Here is a 20,885-nt window from a genome sequence, read left to right on the forward strand (position 1 = left end):
TAATTGCATTATTCACCTGCTGCCACCTGCCAAATATATTATCATTCATTCAATATACATTTTTCTTTGTTTGACAACCGATGGCGTCATCTCTGCAGATAAACAAACAAAAGGAAGATAAGTTACATGTTTGTACATATTTAGTGAATAGCTGGGTTATATTATATAGTTATATTATAATGTTACACCCTACTATACTTAGTTACATGATCACCCTATATACATATATACGTATTCCTATATTATACCTACTCTTAATTCTAACTTAATCTTACTCTTATATTTAATTACTTATGCTAACTCTTATGTAAACCAACAACTGCTTTACATACTTTCTCACACGCTTACTCACGCACTCAACATACACACAACATGCATTCCTACATTCATTGCTAGTTTTACTTTCTCCCATTATCATTATATGTGAAATATTAGTTAAGCTTTAAGCTAAGAAGAGTCTCTGTAAAAGGGGAGTGAAATAAAGTTCTTTGACAGAAGAAGACGTGTTTTACACCATTATTATATATTGTGGATTACACCATGGCAAAAAAATGTATCTGCAGAGAAGACATCACAGCCAATTCGGAAGGCCAATATTCTATTCTACCATTCTTACCGAATTACTAATGGGAGAGCCAGTTACGTGGCGTGAGAACATAGCATTACATAACGTATTGTATCGGAAATATACCACTTTTAAAAATTTCGATTCCTCAAAGTTCAACATCGATATTTTATCGACGTTTTTCCGATGTTCATAGAGAGGGAAATATTCAGAGATACAATTTTGGATTTTGTGAACATTATTGTTTTAACTGCTATTTACATTATTTTATGGAAATATTTAGGTTGCAAAAGACTGAAATGTGTACCACTGATACCGCAATTAAGGAATGGGAGCGTTGGTGTCGTCTCTGCGCGAAACATGATGGTTGTTACTTTGATACATTTCTAGAGCAGTCTCCACAGTCTCTTTATTCGGATGTAAATCTTCATTCCATTATAGAGGAATTATTCCATATTAAGGTATGGTTTCTTTTTATATTAGTGCGTATTATTTAATACATTATTATTTGAACAGATAAAGCCTAGAGATGGACTCCCAATATCACTGTGTACTGAATGTTGTTCTGCAATAGCATCTTTGGAAAAATATGCGGAACATATAAAGAAAGTTCAAAAAATGTACAAAGATTTAAAAAATACAGCAGAGTTCGCCGATATAAACCTCAAAGATTTATATAAAAAATACGGTTTATTTAAATGCGAGTCAAATCTGCCCCAATCAACAACATCTGCAGTCGAACAAATATTTGTTCCTGTAAACCCAAATGCAATCGTTAAAGTTGAAGAAATGGAAATAACGGAGTCAAAGGAAGTAAAACAAGAAACTGAAATCGATGTGGATTTCCATGATCCTTTCGCAAACGATAACCAGAATTTGGAGGAGAGCACTCATATAAGTGAAGATAGTGAAAGTAGTAACAATAAAACTGACTCTGACTGTGATTCTGACGAATTTTCAGAACAAAAATTGGGATATAATAAAAATGTCAATGAAGACAAAGAGGGAGGCAGTTATTCTTGCAATATCTGCCAATTGAGTTTTATACAACGTAGGAACTATATGTATCACATGAAAACTAAGCACAGCACAGAAGTTCCATTTTGGAACTGTTCTCACTGTAGTAGTTCTTTCAAATATAAAAAGGAGCTGGAACGTCATACAAGGAAAATTCACGCTCCGAGTGTTTATCCGTGTCCACATTGTCATCGAAAATTTAAAAGTTCAAAAGTCGCCGAAAATCACATTAAGGCTGAGCACGAAGGTACACGTTCATTAATTTGTGAAGAATGCGGAGAAAGTGTGCGTACTAAACAAAAACTTTTTGAACATATGGCCTTACATGCAGGTCATGGAGCCTATGAATGCAAAAATTGTGGCAAACAATACCTGCGAAAACAATCTTTAAAGGTATGTGAGTGTGAACGTATCAAATGCGAAAATAAATTAACATTTAATGAATACAAAATTGGATCAAATTTAGAGGCACTTAGAAATCCATGGAGATAAACATACTTGTGGAGAATGTCTTTTAGAGTTCAAGACATCTAATGCACTCAAAAACCATATGAAGGTGCACTCCGATGAAATGCCATACAAATGCAATTATTGCGGGCGTAGATTTAAGCGTGCAAAAAATTTGAAGAATCATCTTATTACGCATACTGGTCTCAAACCATATTCGTGTGACTTCTGTGATAAAACATTTTCAACTGGATCAAGTTGCCGTTATCACAAAAAACATTTACATCCAAAGGAACTGGCCGAACAAGAAGCGGCGGGCGTAAAAACGTATACAAAAAATATACCCACATTGAGTGTGTTAAGAGCAATGTAAGTAAAAAGTGGGATGAACGATTTAATGTTGATGGTATACTTAAAATAAAAAATCGATTTCGTTTTTTTTTACAGAACGCAAGTTGCTGGAAAAATAGAAAACGATGATGGTTGTATAGGCGATAAGAGAATAAAAGTTCCAAAACTAGATGCTGAGTTACCTGATGGCTAAAATGCATAATAAAATTAAGTTAGAAGTATAAGTACCCAACTGTAGATTTTATAATAATTTGATAATTAAGTATGTATGGATATAGATGACATTTTCACTTACTCAAAGCAAGTATAGACAATTAAATAATTGGGAAAGTGGAAAAGGCGCATAACTTACGAGCTAGTCGTATTTTGAAGTACTGTATGTTTGAACAGTAGGCACGCCTGTTTCTTTTATTAACGATGCAAACATTGTAACAATGTGCACCAATTGTGTCATAGAAAGAGCAAATAAAAGAAAAAACTTCTTTAAAAAAGTCTTGGCTTAGTGTTTTTGTTTCAGGTTCGCACGATTCGATTAACCTAGATAGCTTTCTCATCAAAATCTCTACTTTTATGATTTTCTAAAGAAGCAATATTAGATTTGGAACAAAAAACAAGGTCATTGTTATAATGTTTCGCAACCCTGTTAATCGATTGTTGTTGTAGCAGCATAAACATCCCATATATGTACGGGAATTTTTCTGACGTCTTCCCAAAAAGTTAGTTTATTTTTCGCGATTTTGCCAAGCCAGACAAGTCGTAAACAAACCGTTTCCATGGCCTCGGTTACGTCATCAGCTGACTCTTTCAAATTCGCAGAAGGTCGGTTTACAGCTTGAAATCTTCTCACTAAGAGCTTATTCTTTCAAAATCGGTGAGAGCCGCATAACGGTTTCATGTTAGTCACACCTCTGAATTCTTTTCACCATCGAAAAAAATTCTTTTATTTTTTGTACATTAACCCATTACAGCATAACGTTCGATGTAACGGACATGAGTTAAATTAAATTTGTATCAAGCAAGTGTGATGTGGAGGTGACTTAAAGGTTGTAATCGAAAGAAAACTATTTCTTCAACAATGGCAACCCTTCATTTGTCGAGCCCTCGCAAAGAGGGCCAATTTCGAAAACATGACAATGACAACTGCCACGCGGTGGTCACACGTGAATAAAGCAAAAATTGCACTCCCCCAACCGTCTTTAATTTCTAACTGTAATAAGTATATGGGTGGAGTGGATAAATGCGATCAGGCGATTGCAAATTTGCGTACAAGGATGCGGATAAGGAAATGGTGGTGGCCAATTTTTGCCTATTTCGTCGATGTTTCAATTGTACATGGATGGTTACTTGCGAAAAAACTTGGCTGTAATAAGGACACTGAGTCCTTGTTTGCATTTAGGAGGTATGTGGCTCCAATTCTGCTTGTGACACACGGAACACCCCCCCCCCCCATCAAGCACGAAAACCAGCTACACCATTGTCCACTACACGATTTGATTGCCTCAACCATTGGATTGTTCCAATAAATTCCGAACGCCGTTGTGCAAATAAGTGTGGTGGGAAATCAAAATACAAATGCCAAAAATGTGAAGTAGGCCTCCATCCTAAGTGTTTCATGGACTATCATGTAGAGCCCAATACCTAAATATATTTTATATATAATTAATTTACTTGTATTTCTTCATTTTCAGTAATATTTTAAATAAATTTTGCTAGAAGCATTCGGTTTTTTTTATGACCTCATGGGATAGCTTGAGGTGCCGGTATGCATAACGTTCGATAAATCGGACGGCTTGTTTACAACAAACTACAGACAAATGTGTAACTTTTGTTTTACCACTCGATTTATGTGATCTCCATAACCCGAAATTTTCACAGAAATTCATTATAAGTATAAGGACAAACTTTATGCAGTAATGGGTTAAGACGTGTTTTCATTTCGAAAACAGTGTAGAATTCGATAATTATAGTTTATCTTATTAATGGTAAAATTATAATAGTATTTGCCTAAACTTTTTGGTTTTATTTCTCTTGAAATCTCTATATTAAATTTTAAACGCTCTTGCAGACATACAAAAAGAAACTTGCTTTAAATCAAGAATGATAGAATAAGAGATTGTGCTTTCCGAATTCGCTGCGTCGTAAGGGCGCATGAATGAGCAAATATAAGGTAGGGGAATTACTTGTTTTTGAAGAGGATGAACAGACGAAAGCAATGAAAACATCTTAACACAAGAAATTGTACACGCATACACACACTTTCTTGCTGCAGCGACCTCTGCATAAAACGCAAAAAACAAATGAATTTGGAGGATTTATATTCATTTGTGTTTCTCCAATTTAACGCGTGGCACTTCGATTTCATTAGTTCGTTTTGTAGAACAGAAAGTAACTGTTTTGGTAAGGCGCCACGTATAGTAGTCAATTCGCCTTGGCTTTAAATAATCTGTATATCGATACATCGACCACTTATAAATATTTTGATGCCCTAAAACATTCCTAGAAGGCAGAAATATTTAGAAATAAAACTTTGGAGTTTAGGAACATTATTGTTTTTAAAAGAGTGGAATGTGTACCACTGATGCCACATTGAGAGAATGGGAGCGTTGGTGTCGTCTCTGCGCGAAACATGATGGTTGCTACTTTAATATATTTCTAGAGCAATCCCCACAGTCTCTGGATTCGGATGTAAATCTTCATTCCATTATAGAGAAATTCTTCCATATTAAGGTATGGTTTCTTTTTATATTAGTGAGTATTATTTAATACATTATTATTTGAACAGATAAAGCCTAGAGATGGACTCCCAATATCACTGTGTACTGAATGTTGTTCTGCAATAGCATCTTTGGAAAAATATGCGGAACATATAAAGAAAGTTCAAAAAATGTACAAAGATTTAAAAAATACAGCAGAGTTCGCCGATATAAACCTCAAAGATTTATATAAAAAATACGGTTTATTTAAATGCGAGTCAAATCTGCCCCAATCAACAACATCTGCAGTCGAACAAATATTTGTTCCTGTAAACCCAAATGCAATCGTTAAAGTTGAAGAAATGGAAATAACGGAGTCAAAGGAAGTAAAACAAGAAACTGAAATCGATGTGGATTTCCACGATCCTTTCGCAAACAATAACCAGAATGTGGAGGAGAGCACTCATATAAGTGAAGATAGTGAAAGTAGTAACAATAAAACTGACTCTGACTGTGATTCTGACGAATTTTCAGAACAAAAATTGGGATATAATAAAAATGTCAATGAAGACAAAGGGGAGAGTATGCCAAGAAGAAAGTATATGTATCACATGAAGAGCAAGCACGGCACAGAAACTCCTTTTTGGAATTGCTCTCATTGTAGTAGTTCTTTCAAATATAAAAAGGAGCTGGTTCGTCACACAAAAAAAATTCACGCACCGAGTGTTTATCCGTGTCCACATTGTGATCGAAAATTTAAAAGAGCCAAAGATGCTGAAAATCACATTAAAGCTGAGCACGAAGGTGCATATTCCCTAATTTGTGAAGAATGCGGTGAGGGTGTGCGTACAAAACAGAAACTTTTCGAACATATGGCCGTACACACAGGCCGTGGGGCCTATGAATGCGAAGAGTGCGGCAGATATTTTTTACGAAAACCCCTATTAAAGGTAAGTCTGAACATATCAAATGTTGAAATAAATTAACATACATTAATCAAAAAATTGCATACAATTTAGAGGCACTTAGAAATCCATGGAGAAAAACATACTTGTGGAGAATGTCTTTTAGAGTTCAATACATCTTTAGCACTAAAGAGGCATATGAAAGTGCATTCCGATGAAATGCCATACAAATGCAATTATTGTGGTCACAGATTTAAGCGTGCAAAAAATTTGAAGAATCATCTTATTACGCATACTGGTCTCAAACCCTATTCGTGTGACTTCTGTGATAAAACATTTTCGACTGGATCAAGTTGCCGTTATCACAAAAAACATTTACATCCAAAGGAACTGGCCGAACAAGAAGCGGCGGGCGTAAAATCGTATACAAAAAATATACCCACATTGAATGTGTTAAGAGCGATGTAAGTAAAAAGTAGAAATTTTAACGATGATGGGATACCTAAAAAAATATTATTATCATTATTATTAGTATTATTATTATTAAAGTCAAATATACAACCATAGGTTATTTTTACAATGATTGACCTTAAGAATATCTTCTTGTTTGCAGTACGCAAGTTGCTGGAAAAATAGAAAAAGATGATGGTTACATAGGCGATAAGAGAATCAAAGTTCCAAAACTAGATGCTGAGTTACCTGATGATTGAAATGCAAAATAAAATAAAATTAACTTAAATAAATAAAACCTAAATTGTCATCTAATTAAAGTATTCGAAAGGAAAGGATAACTTACAGGGTAATTGCATTTTCTAACAATGTGTTTTTAGATTCGCAGTAGGTCGTGCTTGTTTCTTATAATAGCAATGAATTGTGTACAAAATTTGATTTGTATATGAAATATAATATTTGAATACTGTAAAAATACGTATTTGTTTGTACTCCGGTCGATGCCCCGCTGCGCATAGAAATTTCCGACACAACAAAATAGATCAGGACACCTCAATAAATGTTAATGATTTATTTCTTTAATTGTACATTAATTATAATAAAATTTTTATGAATGAGAAACTAAAACTGGTTAAAACACAATGTAAAGTGCTGACTCTTATTTATTCCTCCATTAACTCAATCACAAATATTGCCGAGGACTTTTATTTTTACAGTTGTTTTTCCTTGAGAAAAAAACTCCCGGGTAGAAGATTTTTCCCCAAAGATTTGGAGTAGGAAATTCGAATTTGGAAATAGCTGCATTTTTAATATTTCCAAGTGGTGTGAATTGTGTGAAAGTTATTTGAAATAAAGTGTGCAAAAAAGTGGGCAAAAGTAAATTAAATTATTAAACAATGTATAATATAAGTTTCCGAGTAATAGCAGATCGGTAGAGCCAGCTGAGTTGGAGCGTTAGACACAGTCACAAAACAAATATGCCTTCTCAATTTTCACGATAAATCAAACCTACTTGAACTGTCGCAATCCTCGTGAGTACTAAAAATATATTTTATTAAATGTTATTTTATTTGAGAATCCTTATTAGTACAGACTCACCGTCACCACAGCCAAGACTCGAAACCTTTTGTGGCGCGAGGATCTCGAGTATCGGAGTTCTGTCCAATCAGTTCACACTCGTCCAACCAGTCGGTGTTTCAGACGGCTGTAAAGTAACGTGAGCGAAGACTATGTTAATTTTTTTTTTATATTACCAATACAATCTCAGTTTTTTTCGTAAACAAACCACTGTCATGACCCATATGACGTCAGTCAATCAGCTGATTATTTTAAAATCCACCACCACCACTACTGAACTTTTTTCAACATGGAATTCTGCCTGGTTATTTCACTTGCACTCACACACTCGTCCAATCCAAGGATGATTCAGGGTTGCTTGATAGGTATGGTGAAAAAAAATTTAGAAGAACTTGGATTCCACGTCACTTGGGATGTGTTTCACAAAATTTAGCTTGTGGTAAAGACATAAAAATCATCGCAGCCAATGCTCATGTCAGCTGTTGCGTGGTTAGCCAATTGTAAAGTTTTGTTTTTTAAATTAAATTTAGCTACAATATATTTGAAAATCAATTAAAGTATCAATTTTAATTAAACAAAACAATTTGCAGCTTCGCACATTTGTATTCGCCGTATTTGTAAACAACCGTATGGTATGAGCATTGGCTGTGATGATTTTCATCAGTACCATAAGCTAATTTTGTGAAACATATTCCAAGTGACTTCGGCATATCTTTCGGATTCGCTCAGAGCCGAATAACTGTCTGCTACGTAGTACCGTCCAATCAGTCGTTCAGATGAGTATGAAATAACATCTGTTTTTTTGTAAACAACCGTTGCCATGACTTCGGTTACGTCGTCAGCAGACTCTTTCAAATTCGGTTTACGGCTTGAAATCTTTTCACTAAGAGCTGATTCCTTCAAAATCGGTGAGAGAAGCGCAACAGTTTGATGTTAGTCACACCTATGAATTCTTTTCAACATCGTTTTTCTTTTATGTACATTAATACGTGCTTGCATTTCGAAAACAGTGAAGAATTCGTTAATTAGAGTTTAACTTATTCATGGTAAAGTTATATGTGTCTATGTTCTCCATTTTAATTATAATTAAAAAAATAAACACTTCAATACGCGAAATTAACAAAATCATTCAAATATTTTGGGGCAGCATCCAAAATGTTATTCGAATTAAACTACTTTTCGAAAATTTTAGAGTTGCTGATTCGTCGCTTCATAAATCCCATTCAGCTTTTCGGTACGATTGATAATAGTATAATATTTGCTTAGACTTTTTGGTTTTATTTCTTTACTTTATTACATTTTTAAGGGTTCTTGCAGACGTACAAAAAGAAACTTGATTTAAATCAAGAATGATAGAATAAGAGATTGCGCTTTCCGAATTCTCTGTGTCGTAAGAGCACATGAATAAACAAATAAAAGGAAGGGCAATGACTTATTTATGAACAAGAAGTATAGACGAGAGCAATGGAAACAACCAAACTCAAGAAATTATACGCACACACACACAATTTCTTGCCACTTCGATTTCATTAGCTTGTTTTGTAAAATAAACAGAAAGTATCTGTTTTGGCAAAGCGTCACCTATAGTAGACAATTCGCCTTGGCTTTAAAAAATCTGTATATCGATACATCGACCACTTATAAATATTTTGATGCACTAAAACATTCCTAGAAGGCAGAAATATTTAGAAATAAAACTTTGGAGTTTAGGAACATTATTCTTTTGACTGCTATTCACATTGTTTTGTGAAAATACTTAGGTTCCAAAAGAGTGGAATGTGTACCACTGATGCCACAATGAGAGAATGGGAGCGTTGGTGTCGTCTCTGCGCGAAACATGATGGTTGTTACTTAGATATATTTCTGGAGCAATCCCCACAGGCTCTTGATTCGGATGCAAATCTTCATTCGATTATAGAGGAATTCTTCCATATTAAGGTATGGTTTCTTTTTATATTAGTGAGTATTTTTTAATACATTATTATTTGAACAGATAAAGCCTAGAGATGGACTCCCAATATCACTGTGTACTGAATGTTGTTCTGCAATAGCATCTTTGGAAAAATATGCGGAACATATAAAGAAAGTTCAAAAAATGTACAAAGATTTAAAAAACACAGCAGAGTTCGCCGATATAAACCTCAAAGATTTATATCAAAAATACGGTTTATTTAAATGTGAATCAAATCTGCCCCAGTCAACAACATCTGCAATCGAACAAATATTTGTTCCTGTAAACCCAAATACAGTCGTTAAAGTTGAAGAAATGGAAATAACGGAATCAAAGGAAGTAAAACACGAAACTGAAATCGATGTGGATTTCCACGATCCTTTCGCAAACGATAACCAGAATTTTGAGGAGAGCACTCATATAAGTGAAGATAGTGAAAGTAGTAACAATAAAACTGACCCTGACTCTGACTCTGACGAACTTTCAGAACAAAAATTGGGATATAATAAAAATGTTAACGAAGACAAAGAGGGAGGCAGTTATTCTTGTAATATCTGTCAACTGAGTTTTATGCAAAGCAGAAAGTATATGTATCACATGAAAAGTAAGCACGGCACAGAAAATCCTTTCTGGAATTGCTCTCACTGTAGTAGTTCTTTCAAATATAAAAAGGAGCTGGAACGTCATACAAGGAAAATTCACGCACCGAGTGTTTATCCGTGTCCACATTGTGATCGAAAATTTAAAAGAGCCAAAGATGCTGAAAATCACATTAAAGCTGAGCACGAAGGTGCATATTCCCTAGTTTGTGAAGAATGCGGTGAAAGTGTGCGTACAAAACAGAAACTTTTCGAACATATGGCCGTACACACAGGCCGTGGGGCCTATGAATGCGAAGAGTGCGGTAGACATTTTTTACGAAAACAATCCCTAAAGGTAAGTCAGAACATATCAAATGTTGAAATAAATTAATATTTATTAATCAAAGAATTGGATACATTTTAGAGGCACTTAGAAATCCATGGAGATAAACATACTTGTGGAGAATGCCTTTTAGAGTTCAGTACATCCAAAGCCTTAAAGAATCATACGAAAGTGCATTCCGATGAAATGCCATACAAATGCAATTATTGTGGTCGTAGATTTAAGCGTACAAAAAATTTGAAGAATCATCTTATTACGCATACTGGTCTCAAACCCTATTCGTGTGACTTCTGTGATAAAACATTTTCGACTGGATCAAGTTGCCGTTATCACAAAAAACATTTACATCCAAAGGAACTGGCCGAACAAGAAGCAGCGGGCGTAAAATCCTATACAAAAAATATACCCACATTGAATGTGTTAAAAGCGATGTAAGTAAAAAGTAGAACCTTTTAATGTTGATGGGATACTTAAAGTAAAAAATCTATTTCGTTTTTGTTTACAGAACGCAAGTTGCTGGAAAAATTGAAAATGATGATGGTTACATAGGCGATAAGAGAATCAAAGTTCCAAAACTAGATGCTGAGTTACCTGATGATTGAAATGCAAAATAAAATTAACTTAAATAAATAAAACCTAAATTGTCATCTAATTAAAGTATTCGAAAGGTTCATAACTTACAGGGTAATTGCATTTTCTAACAATGTGTTTTTAGATTCACAGTAACTCATGCTTCTTTCTTATATTAGCAATGAATTGTGTACAAAATGTAAATGTAAAGTGCTGACTCTTATTTATTCCACCATCAGCTCAATCACAAATATTCCCGAGGAATTTAATATTTACTATCAGTATATGGGCGTATTCGTTGTACTCAATAAAAGTAACAGGGCCATCAAAAAAAGGTGTCATACCGTCGAAAGGTGTTTGCTGAAATTCCAAAGCCGGATGATACTGTAATGTCACGTTCTGTTTACTGCCGCACTTGCTATAATGTCCTGAGGTACACCAGAAGAGTAACATTTAATTCGAATCGCCACAAGTGCTGCAAAAACCTTAACGATAACCACTGTCATGACCCATGTGACGTTAGTCAATCAGTTGATTATTTTAAAATCCACCACTACCACTACTGACATCATTTCTCCATGGAATTCTGCCTAGTTATTTCACACGCATTCAGTCGCTGTTCAGATCAAAGATGACATAGATAATAAGATGCGAAACTATTTCATTTTGAGAGAGAGCGCGCCCATGAGCCCGTTTCAAAACTTGCCAGCATTCACACATTATGGGATTTTAAACAGCTGATTGGCTGAATGGCGGGCTGCCAGAGAAAACGCGCCCATGGGTATAGATAATCCCATGGCGCGCTCTAACTCAAAATGAAAGAGTTTCGCAACCTATTATCCATGGTTCAGATGACAGTGAAATAACATCTCCGTTTTTTTAAACAAACCGTCATAGCTTATCAATCATGACCTCGGTTCATCATCATCAATCATCAGCCGACTCTTTCAAATTCGCAGAGAGCCGGTTAACGGCCTTATACGTGTTACACCTCTGAAATCTTTTCACCATCGAACAAAATGCTTTTCTTTTATATATATTAACCCTCTAACCGTTTAGACCGTCTGTAGACGGTCAATAATTTTTTGCCAACAACTGCGCCTTAAATATTATTTTAGAATAAAAAACCGTTACTCCGCACTGTTGTGAGTATGCTTTTTATGAAGTGAAGCTAACAATCTCAGTTTTCTCTCTATTTTGAGCGTAAACGCTAGTGGAGTGCCGCAGGTCAGTGTGATAAGTGAAATAAATTATTTTGAAAACTGGTGAAGTTACGATTCGAAAGAAATTGCAATTTTTACTTATGCTGATGCTTTAAAATTTTATGGTAAGCTTAAAGTAATATATATTTTGATAATTTATCATGTTCCTTTGAGTAAGCCGAAGGTTATATGTAATATTCTAGCATTTTCTGATGACCGTCTGTAGACGGTCATAACGGTTAATGCGAAATTTTACATATTCATACCAAATATGATTTTCATTTATATATCGGCTATTTTGTAACGTATTTTTTCAAGTAATGGACAAAATGAGAAAATGTACATAAGTTGTCTACGATGTCGGATGAGAAGATAGAAGCATATATGATGTCAGTTGATGAGCAACTCAACGATGATGGCTTCGATAGTGACGACGATATTTCTGAACCTGACTTTCAACCTGATGATTTCATTGAGGAGAGTACCGATAGGGCAATATTGGAGTGCTTAGATGAAATGGAGGAAGCTAACACAAGTTCTGCATTTTTGAATGTTTTGGATTTGTCTTTGAATGTCAGCTCTGTTGAACAAGGTATATCTGAGAACTCTGTACTTTCCTTTACATTGAATTTCGATTTAATTTTTAAGAGAAACTAGGCCCTACCACCTCGGCAGCAACATCTTTTAAACCATCAAAGCGATCACGATCTCCACTTCCTGTGATTGAAATCGAGTGACCTCTGTCAATTCCACCTAACGAAGGATTTAGCTGCAAAAATGTGGGGGAAATCGATATCAGATCGAAAGAATTTCAAAAAATTTGTTGGAAGAAAAAGTCATTACAACTTCACGTTAACGACATCGCATTTCGAGGCAATACATCTTTGCCAGCAATCATTAATAATTTAGAAACGCCATTCCAATTCTTCAAATACTTTTTTTCTTCAGAAATTGTCGACCTAATTGTTATGGAAACAAATCGTTCTGCACATCAGGAAAATGTCAATACTTCGTTTTCAGCTACAGAAGCAGATATTCACAAATTTGTAGGAATTTTGTTGTATATATGGAGCAAAAACGCATTTGAGCCAATACGAAAAGCAATGTCTTGCAGGCAGTTTGAAAATATAAAGCGTTACTTATCATTTGCTGACAAAGAGCAACGCGCTGAAAGAGGAACTGCTGGTTATGATCCGTTGTATCGTGTCAGACGTATTGCGGAAATGTTTAATGAAAGGTTGGCTCTGTGCCAAAAACAGCACGCCTTTGTGTTGACGAACAAATGTGTGCAACTAAAACTAAGCATCATCTACGTCAATATATGCCGAATAAGCCACACAAGTGGGGTATAAAATTGTTTGTTTTATGCGATACTTCTGGATATGCGTATAGGTTTGAAGTATTTATCGGAGCGGGCGATAACACTTTTTTGCCAGGAGAACCGGACCTCGGTCCCACAGCAAACGTAGTAGTTCGCCTAAGCCAATCGATCCCTGAATTTCAAAATCACATTTTGTATTTTGACAATTTTTATACCTCATTGCCTCTTTTAGTTTATCTGCGTGCAAAAGGAATTTTTTCTTTGGGAACTATTCGCTCTAATCGAATTCCAAACTCAAAGTTTCCAAGTGAGAAAGACGAAGAATATTCAGTTTCGAGCAGGGGATATTCCGTTGAGTATGTTGGTGCAGCATATGGTGTGGACATTTCAACAGTGACATGGAAGGATAACAGAGCAGTTCGACTTGCATCGACATATGTAGGGGTGATGCCGTTTTTGAAGACCCACCCCACAGCAGTCTCAACGAAATTACCACGTTACGATCGTAAAAAAAAAATCGTATATCGAAGTAGACTGCCCACAAATAATAAAAGAGTACAATACCCACATGGGAGGGGTGGATTTGATGGATGGACTGATGGGACGATACCACATCCGACTTAAGACACGCAACCCAATAAATCGAATATTTTACCATTTCCTCGATATGGCCGTAACAAATGCATATATACTCTACCGTCGCGTCAATCCAAGCGATAAAATTAATCTTCCAGACTTCCGCGAGAAAAACGCTTGTGGCCTTTGTTCTTTTTCGCTTCCAAAGAAAGTAGGGAGACCATCAACAACCTCCTGTCAGCCAACTATAAGCCAGGGAAAAAGGTGTGTCAGAGCTATAGATGACATCAGATTTGATAACACTGGACACATTCCCGCTTTGTTTGATAAATCAGGAAAAAGGAGATGCAAATATTGCAAACAGTCCGATACTCAAATATATTCCTCGAAATGTGAGATAAACTTGTGTTTGACGCCTAACAAAAATTGCTTTAAGGAATTCCACTAGAAATAAATTTCATTAATAATCTTTTAATATGATTTGCATTTTAAACCATTGCAATGTAGTATATTTTAACTTTAATTAAATTATTAAAATACATTGCTTACCAGATTTCATATTTGATTTGTTTTGTCTCAAACCGTTTTGACCGTCTATAGACGGTCAAACTTTTTTCCTCTCTAATTTCCTCATTTCGGGAATTTTATTGATCTGCAGTATTACAACATTATTCAGACTGCTAAATTCACCGGAAAATGAAATTCGTATGCATTTTAAATCGTTATATAAAAAAACGGTTAGAGGGTTAAGGTGTGCCTTCATTACGAAAACAATTTAGAAGGCGTCAATTAAAGTTTGTCTTAGTTTTGGTAAAGCTATATGAGTCTATAGTTCTCCATTTTAATTATAATTAAGAAAATAAACACTTCAATTCGCGAAGTTTACAAAATACGTGCAAAAGTTTTAGAACCAGTGAATTATCACAAACGCGCTCAAAATGTTCGAATTAACCTACTTTTCGAAAATTATAGAGCCGCTGATTCGCCGTTTCATAAAACCCATTGGACTTTTCGGCAAGATTGATAATAATATCTTATTTGTCTTGACTTTTTGGTTTTATTTCGGTTAAAATCGCCATGTTACATTTTTAAAGGCTCCTGCAGGTGTACCGAAAGAAACTAGCTTTAAATAATCTGTATATCGATACATCGACCACTTATATTTTATTTCGATGCATTAAGATACATCGATATTTTCATTGATGTTTTCACGGCATTCCTATAAGACAGAATATTTAGAAATAAAATAACGGAGTTTGGGAACATTATTGTTATAACTGCTATTCACATTGTTTTGTGGAAATAATTAGGTTGCCAAAGGGTGTAATGTGTACCACAATGTATGCCACAATGAGAGAATGGGAGCGTTGGTGTCGTCTCTGCGCGAAACATGATGGTTGTTACTTTGATATATTTCTTGAGCAATACCCACAGTCTCTGGGCTCGGATGTAAATCTTCATTCGATTATAGAGGAATTCTTCCATATTAAGGTATGGTTTCTCTTTATATTAGTGAGTATTTTTTAATACATTATTATTTGAACAGATAAAGCCTAGAGATGGACTCCCAATATCACTGTGTACTGAATGTTGTTCTGCAATAGCATCTTTGGAAAAATATGCGGAACATATAAAGAAAGTTCAAAAAATGTACAAAGATTTAAAAAACACAGCAGAGTTCGCCGATATAAACCTCAAAGATTTATATCAAAAATACGGTTTATTTAAATGTGAATCAAATCTGCCCCAGTCAACAACATCTGCAATCGAACAAATATTTGTTCCTGTAAACCCAAATACAGTCGTTAAAGTTGAAGAAATGGAAATAACGGAATCAAAGGATGTAAAACACGAAACTGAAATCGATGTGGATTTCCACGATCCTTTCGCAAACAATAACCAGAATGTGGAGGAGGGCACTCACATAAGCGAAGATAGTGAAATCAGTAACGGTAAAACTGACTCTGACTCTGACGATTTTGTACAACAAAAATTGGAATATATTAAAAATGTCAACGAAGACAAAGAGGGAGGCAGTTATTCTTGTAATATCTGCCAACTGAGTTTTATGCAAAGTAGAAAGTATATGTATCACATGAAAAGTAATCACGGCACAGAAACTCCTTTCTGGAATTGCTTGCACTGTAGTAGTTCTTTCAAATATAAAAGGGAGCTGGAACGTCATACAAGGAAAATTCACGCACCGAGTGTTTATCCGTGTCCACATTGTCATCGAAAATTTAAAAGAGCCAAAGATGCTGAAAATCACATTAAAGCTGAGCACGAAGGTGCATATACCCTAATTTGTGAAGAATGCGGTGAAAGTGTGCGTACAAAACAGAAACTTTTCGAACATATGGCCATACACACAGGCCGTGGGGCCTATGAATGCGAAGTGTGCGGCAGACATTTTTTGCAAAAACAAGCCTTAAAGGTAAGTTTGAACGCATTAAATGTAAAAATAAATTATAATTAAAAAAAAAATTGGTTACAATTTAGAGGCATTCAGAAATCCATGGAGATACACATATTTGTGGAGAATGTCTTTTAGAGTTCAAAACATCCAAAGCACTTAAGAGGCATATGAAAGTGCATTCCGATGAAATGCCATACAAATGCAATTATTGCGGGCGTAGATTTAAGCGTGCAAAAAATTTGAAGTATCATCTTATTACGCATACTGGTCTCAAACCCTATTCGTGCGGCTTCTGTGATAAAACATTTTCAACTGGATCAAGTTGCCGTTATCACAAAAAACATTTACATCCAAAGGAACTGGCCGAACAAGAAGCGGCGGGCGTAAAAACGTATACAAAAAATATACCCACATTGAATGTGTTAAGAGCGATGTAAGTAAAAACTGGGACGAACGATTTAATGTTGATGGTATATTAAAAATAAAAAATCTATTTCGTTTTTTTTTTTCAGAACGCAAGTTGCTGGAAAAATGGAAAAAGGTGATGGTTGTATAGGCGATAAGAGAATCAAAGTTCCAAAACTAGATGCTGAGTTACCTGATGGCTAAAATGCATAATAAAATTAAGTTAGAAGTATAAGTACCCAACTGTAGATTTTATAATAATTTGATAATTAAGTATGTATGGATATAGTTGAAATTTTCACTTACTCAAAGCAACTTAAGATATCGTATAAACAATTAAATAATTTGGAGTCGAAAAGGCGCATAACTTACGAGCTAGTCGTATTTTGAAGTACTGCTTTTTGGACAGTAGGCACGCCTGTTTCTTTTATTAACGATGCAAACATTGTAACTATGTACACAAATTGTGTTATAGAAAGAGGAAATGAAATATAAGTCTTCTATTAAAACACAAAAACATCTTGGTTTGGTGTGTTTGTGTGAACAAATTATGTATTTATATTTTAAAGTGAATAATCAATGTTTCAGATTTGCACAATTCGAGTAAGCTAGATTACTTTGCCGACCAAAATCTCTGGTTTTATGACTTTCTAAAGAAGCAGTGTTAGCTTTGGAACAAAAAAATTGATTGTTACAATGTTTCTCATCCACTTAACTTTTGTTATTTTTGTAGCAGCATAAACATTTCCCATACATGTATGGGGAACGCTGCTGGAGTGACAGTCCGCGGCCGTTGTTGTTGTTGTTGTAGCAGTATCTTCGCCCTGTCAGTGTAGTGTAATTATCCGTCTATAAATCCGGGTAGTTCCGGTAACGTAGAACCGACTGTCGTGGTTGCGTGCTCCTTAATCGATTATGAATTTTGGTAGGACTGGGAGAGACCCAATTTAATCTATGCTATTTAGATATTTTCATAAAAAATATAAATACTGCTTCTTGCGAAAGTTACATTAAGCAGTGTATAAAAAAGTTGTTCAATAAAAAGTGGAGTTTGTATTTACAGAAGTCAAAATCCAATGCTAAGGTCAACGAACTTCAGATCTTTATGACATTATTTGCATGTGAGGTGGTAATCAATCTCCATCGTTTTGATTGCGTGCAGCACAAGCACGACAGTTTGTGACAAACACAACAACAACAGAACCACATGCAACAAGCAAGTACGCATACCGAGTAATCCGCTTAATGTATGTAATTGAATAACAGTTTTCATGTGGATTTGTGATTTGTGAGCAAGAAGAATTTCTTAGGAACCTGTTATCAACAGTAAAGAAAGAAAGTAAGTACATATTAAAGATATACACAGAGAAATATAATATTGTGTATATTGAAGTTTTTCGCAAATTTTTTAAGAAAATTACAAAAGCTCATTATTAGGTCTGTCCATGAAGCAAATAATAATGTAACAATTGTTACAAATTATCACGTTTGTTCATGTATCCAAGAAACTTGCAAGTAGGGGAAAATGAGAGAGCAAAATGGCATTTCATTTTGAGGGGAACTTGGAAGTTTTTACTGGATACATTCTTACTTTTAAGAATTTGCAAATAAGAAAAACAGCTGGTCGCAAAGTAAAAAGAACATGAATTAAAATTTGCGAATGGAGTAAAAAATCTAAATTTAAATAAAAATGGTGATTTAATTGGAGAATATGAGTAAAATATTAAGGGGTTAGGGGTAGTCAGAGGTCCGAAAAAATGATAATTTTCAATAATTTTTTTTTATTCAATTGATTTATTTTACAAAAATAAAAACATAGCATTAATGCATCATGTTTCGACTTGACTTTAGCAAATTAAAAAAATATATATTAATTGTAAAAGTTATCGCTGTTTGTGTGGAGCACGTTTCTCCAGAAGTCACTTGCGGTGATCATCACAAGTCCTTCGAAATTCATCTAAAATCAATCGGACAAGAGAAATTAGTTTTATTAATAAATAGTCTTGTGCCTGGTCGATGCTTTTTTTTCAAAATTAACAATATGGCGGTCTCAGGAAATTTTTTTCAGATTTTCGAGAAAAAAACCGAGAATTAATTGTTTAAAAAAATCGAAATTTATGAAAAAAAAAATCCTTGGATCATGCACGAGTTTTTTATGTTTTTCAAAAGTAGTATACATTTTATTGAAATCTACCAAGCGGTTTTTAAGTTACAGGGATCACCAGTTCAAAAAACATAATTTGGAGAAAAACGCATTTAAAGTTTAGCTATCGATTATGGAGCGTCCGAGCGCCCTTTGTTAATTGTTCAATAATTCGAAAAGTATTTGCCGGATTCACTTAAAATTTTAATACAATATTTTTAAGATATTATACTCTAAGAAAATGTAAAAAAAAAATCAAATTTTTGGGCATCCAGTCAGTATTGCTGCAGTTTCCGAAATACAAATCGAAAGAATACAATTGATAAATGTTCTTCGTCTGACAGAGATGATGAATTGGAACAAATTATCGTGGACAAAATAAAATTATGTAATTTTGCATTTCATTTGCTTTTTTTTTTAATATCATACTTTTTGTGATTTTCCCCCGCCAACAATTTCAGCTGCTCAAAAAACTTTCAAATTTTTACTGGTTTTTTACTTTTTTGATATTTTTCTCTTTGAGAGCCAATTCTCGGAAATTAAATTACTGGATACATTTTACGCGAACAAACCTATTACGTACAAGCAGTTCTTATGTATTTATGATACTTGGATTGAATGCTTCAGATAAATTTCTTTATTAACTCTATGCAAATACGAGAAATAAAATTGGCGCATTTGAATTTATTATATTGTAAAAGCATCATTTAAAAAGTAAACCTCTGCAGAAATGCGTCAGCTGGTCGAAAACCATTTAAAGAAAATACTCTGGACACGAATATTTCTATTGCTGCGTGAATATTGTTAATTTATAAATCAGTAAATCTTTTGCCTTATCAATTGGAACCAATTCTAATTATACAAAAACTAACAAATGACAAAATAAGACACGAAACGTGTCGATGATAGTTAATTAGTATCAAAGCACGATTTTCTATACGCCTGGCAATTATTCAAACATAGAAACCACTTAAGGTGCTGACAGTTTGCTGAGAAGCGAAATGACGAAGAGGGTACAAAAACAAACAAAAAAAGTTCGTGTAGCGTAGTACAAATAACAGAAGTGAAACTTTCAAGGCAGACAGAGAAAGAGGGAGAGAGAAAGAGAGAGAGAGAGAGAGAGAGAAAGAGAGAGAGAGAGAGAGAGAGAGAAAGAGAGAGAGAGAGAGAGAGAGAATATATATCTAAATAAATTCACAACATTTGCAGAGAATACAAATAGACAAAATTTGCAAAAAACGAAGGGTTGACCGGTAAAGGTAAATGTCGGACACAAACCGTGGCAACAACGCGCACTACTTTGAGCGTTTATCGCCCGCACAAACGCAGCGATTCCAGGACCGCAGCAACGGCACAAATTACCGCTAGGCAATACCAATAAATCCGACGCCGGAATGGATAGCCCTTTATAGTACGCACAAGCACTAGCCAAGAAACGGAAACAAGCGCAAAAAAGTAGGCACAAAAAAAAACACCAAAAAAATGAGGACCAAAAAACGCACCAAACAGTAGGCACCAAAAATATATTTCCTACAAGTTTGCACCAACAAACAAGTGCCAAAAAGTAGGCAGTGTTATTTCTCACTAGAAATTAGCAACCACACTAAGAAGTTTCATTTCAAAAAGAGTAATAAAGAGCGAAAGGTAGATCACAAATTGCGCAAGAGCAAGCAAAGGTCGACAACTCTATACCAAGTAGCTGGAAAAAGAGGGTATAGCCATTACAATTCCTAAATAAGGTAACTGTCGTAATTGGAGGGGCATAACGCTTTTAAATGCACTACATAAAATGCGAGCGTTTGTTATAATTGATAGAAAGCACCAGTCCTGAACATTCAACTTCGACAGTAACAAAATGGGTTCAGACCTGCT

The 20,885-nt window shown here is 34.8% G+C and overlaps 3 protein-coding genes across 3 annotated transcripts; all 3 read left to right on the top strand.

The window, feature by feature from the left end:
• The first annotated feature begins 772 nt into the window (after positions 1-772).
• Positions 773-2,739, top strand: LOC129247076 (zinc finger protein OZF-like). The gene is made up of 4 exons (XM_054885977.1): positions 773-1,026; positions 1,082-1,975; positions 2,049-2,398; positions 2,477-2,739. The coding sequence occupies exons 1-4, from the start codon at positions 835-837 to the stop codon at positions 2,571-2,573; spliced, it is 1,533 nt and encodes a 510-aa protein (XP_054741952.1). The 5' UTR covers positions 773-834; the 3' UTR covers positions 2,574-2,739.
• Positions 2,740-4,851: 2,112 nt separating this feature from the next.
• Positions 4,852-7,076, top strand: LOC129247077 (zinc finger protein weckle-like). The gene is made up of 4 exons (XM_054885978.1): positions 4,852-5,107; positions 5,163-6,023; positions 6,093-6,442; positions 6,592-7,076. The coding sequence occupies exons 1-4, from the start codon at positions 4,946-4,948 to the stop codon at positions 6,686-6,688; spliced, it is 1,470 nt and encodes a 489-aa protein (XP_054741953.1). The 5' UTR covers positions 4,852-4,945; the 3' UTR covers positions 6,689-7,076.
• Positions 7,077-9,161: 2,085 nt separating this feature from the next.
• Positions 9,162-17,108, top strand: LOC129247332 (uncharacterized). The gene is made up of 9 exons (XM_054886425.1): positions 9,162-9,443; positions 9,499-10,392; positions 10,462-10,811; positions 10,886-10,979; positions 12,501-12,744; positions 15,296-15,540; positions 15,596-16,483; positions 16,549-16,898; positions 16,978-17,108. The coding sequence occupies exons 1-9, from the start codon at positions 9,282-9,284 to the stop codon at positions 17,072-17,074; spliced, it is 3,324 nt and encodes a 1,107-aa protein (XP_054742400.1). The 5' UTR covers positions 9,162-9,281; the 3' UTR covers positions 17,075-17,108.
• Positions 17,109-20,885: the final 3,777 nt, after the last annotated feature.

This window comes from Anastrepha obliqua, chromosome 5 (genome assembly GCF_027943255.1).
Source record: "Anastrepha obliqua isolate idAnaObli1 chromosome 5, idAnaObli1_1.0, whole genome shotgun sequence".
Lineage (NCBI taxonomy): Eukaryota > Metazoa > Arthropoda > Insecta > Diptera > Tephritidae > Anastrepha > Anastrepha obliqua.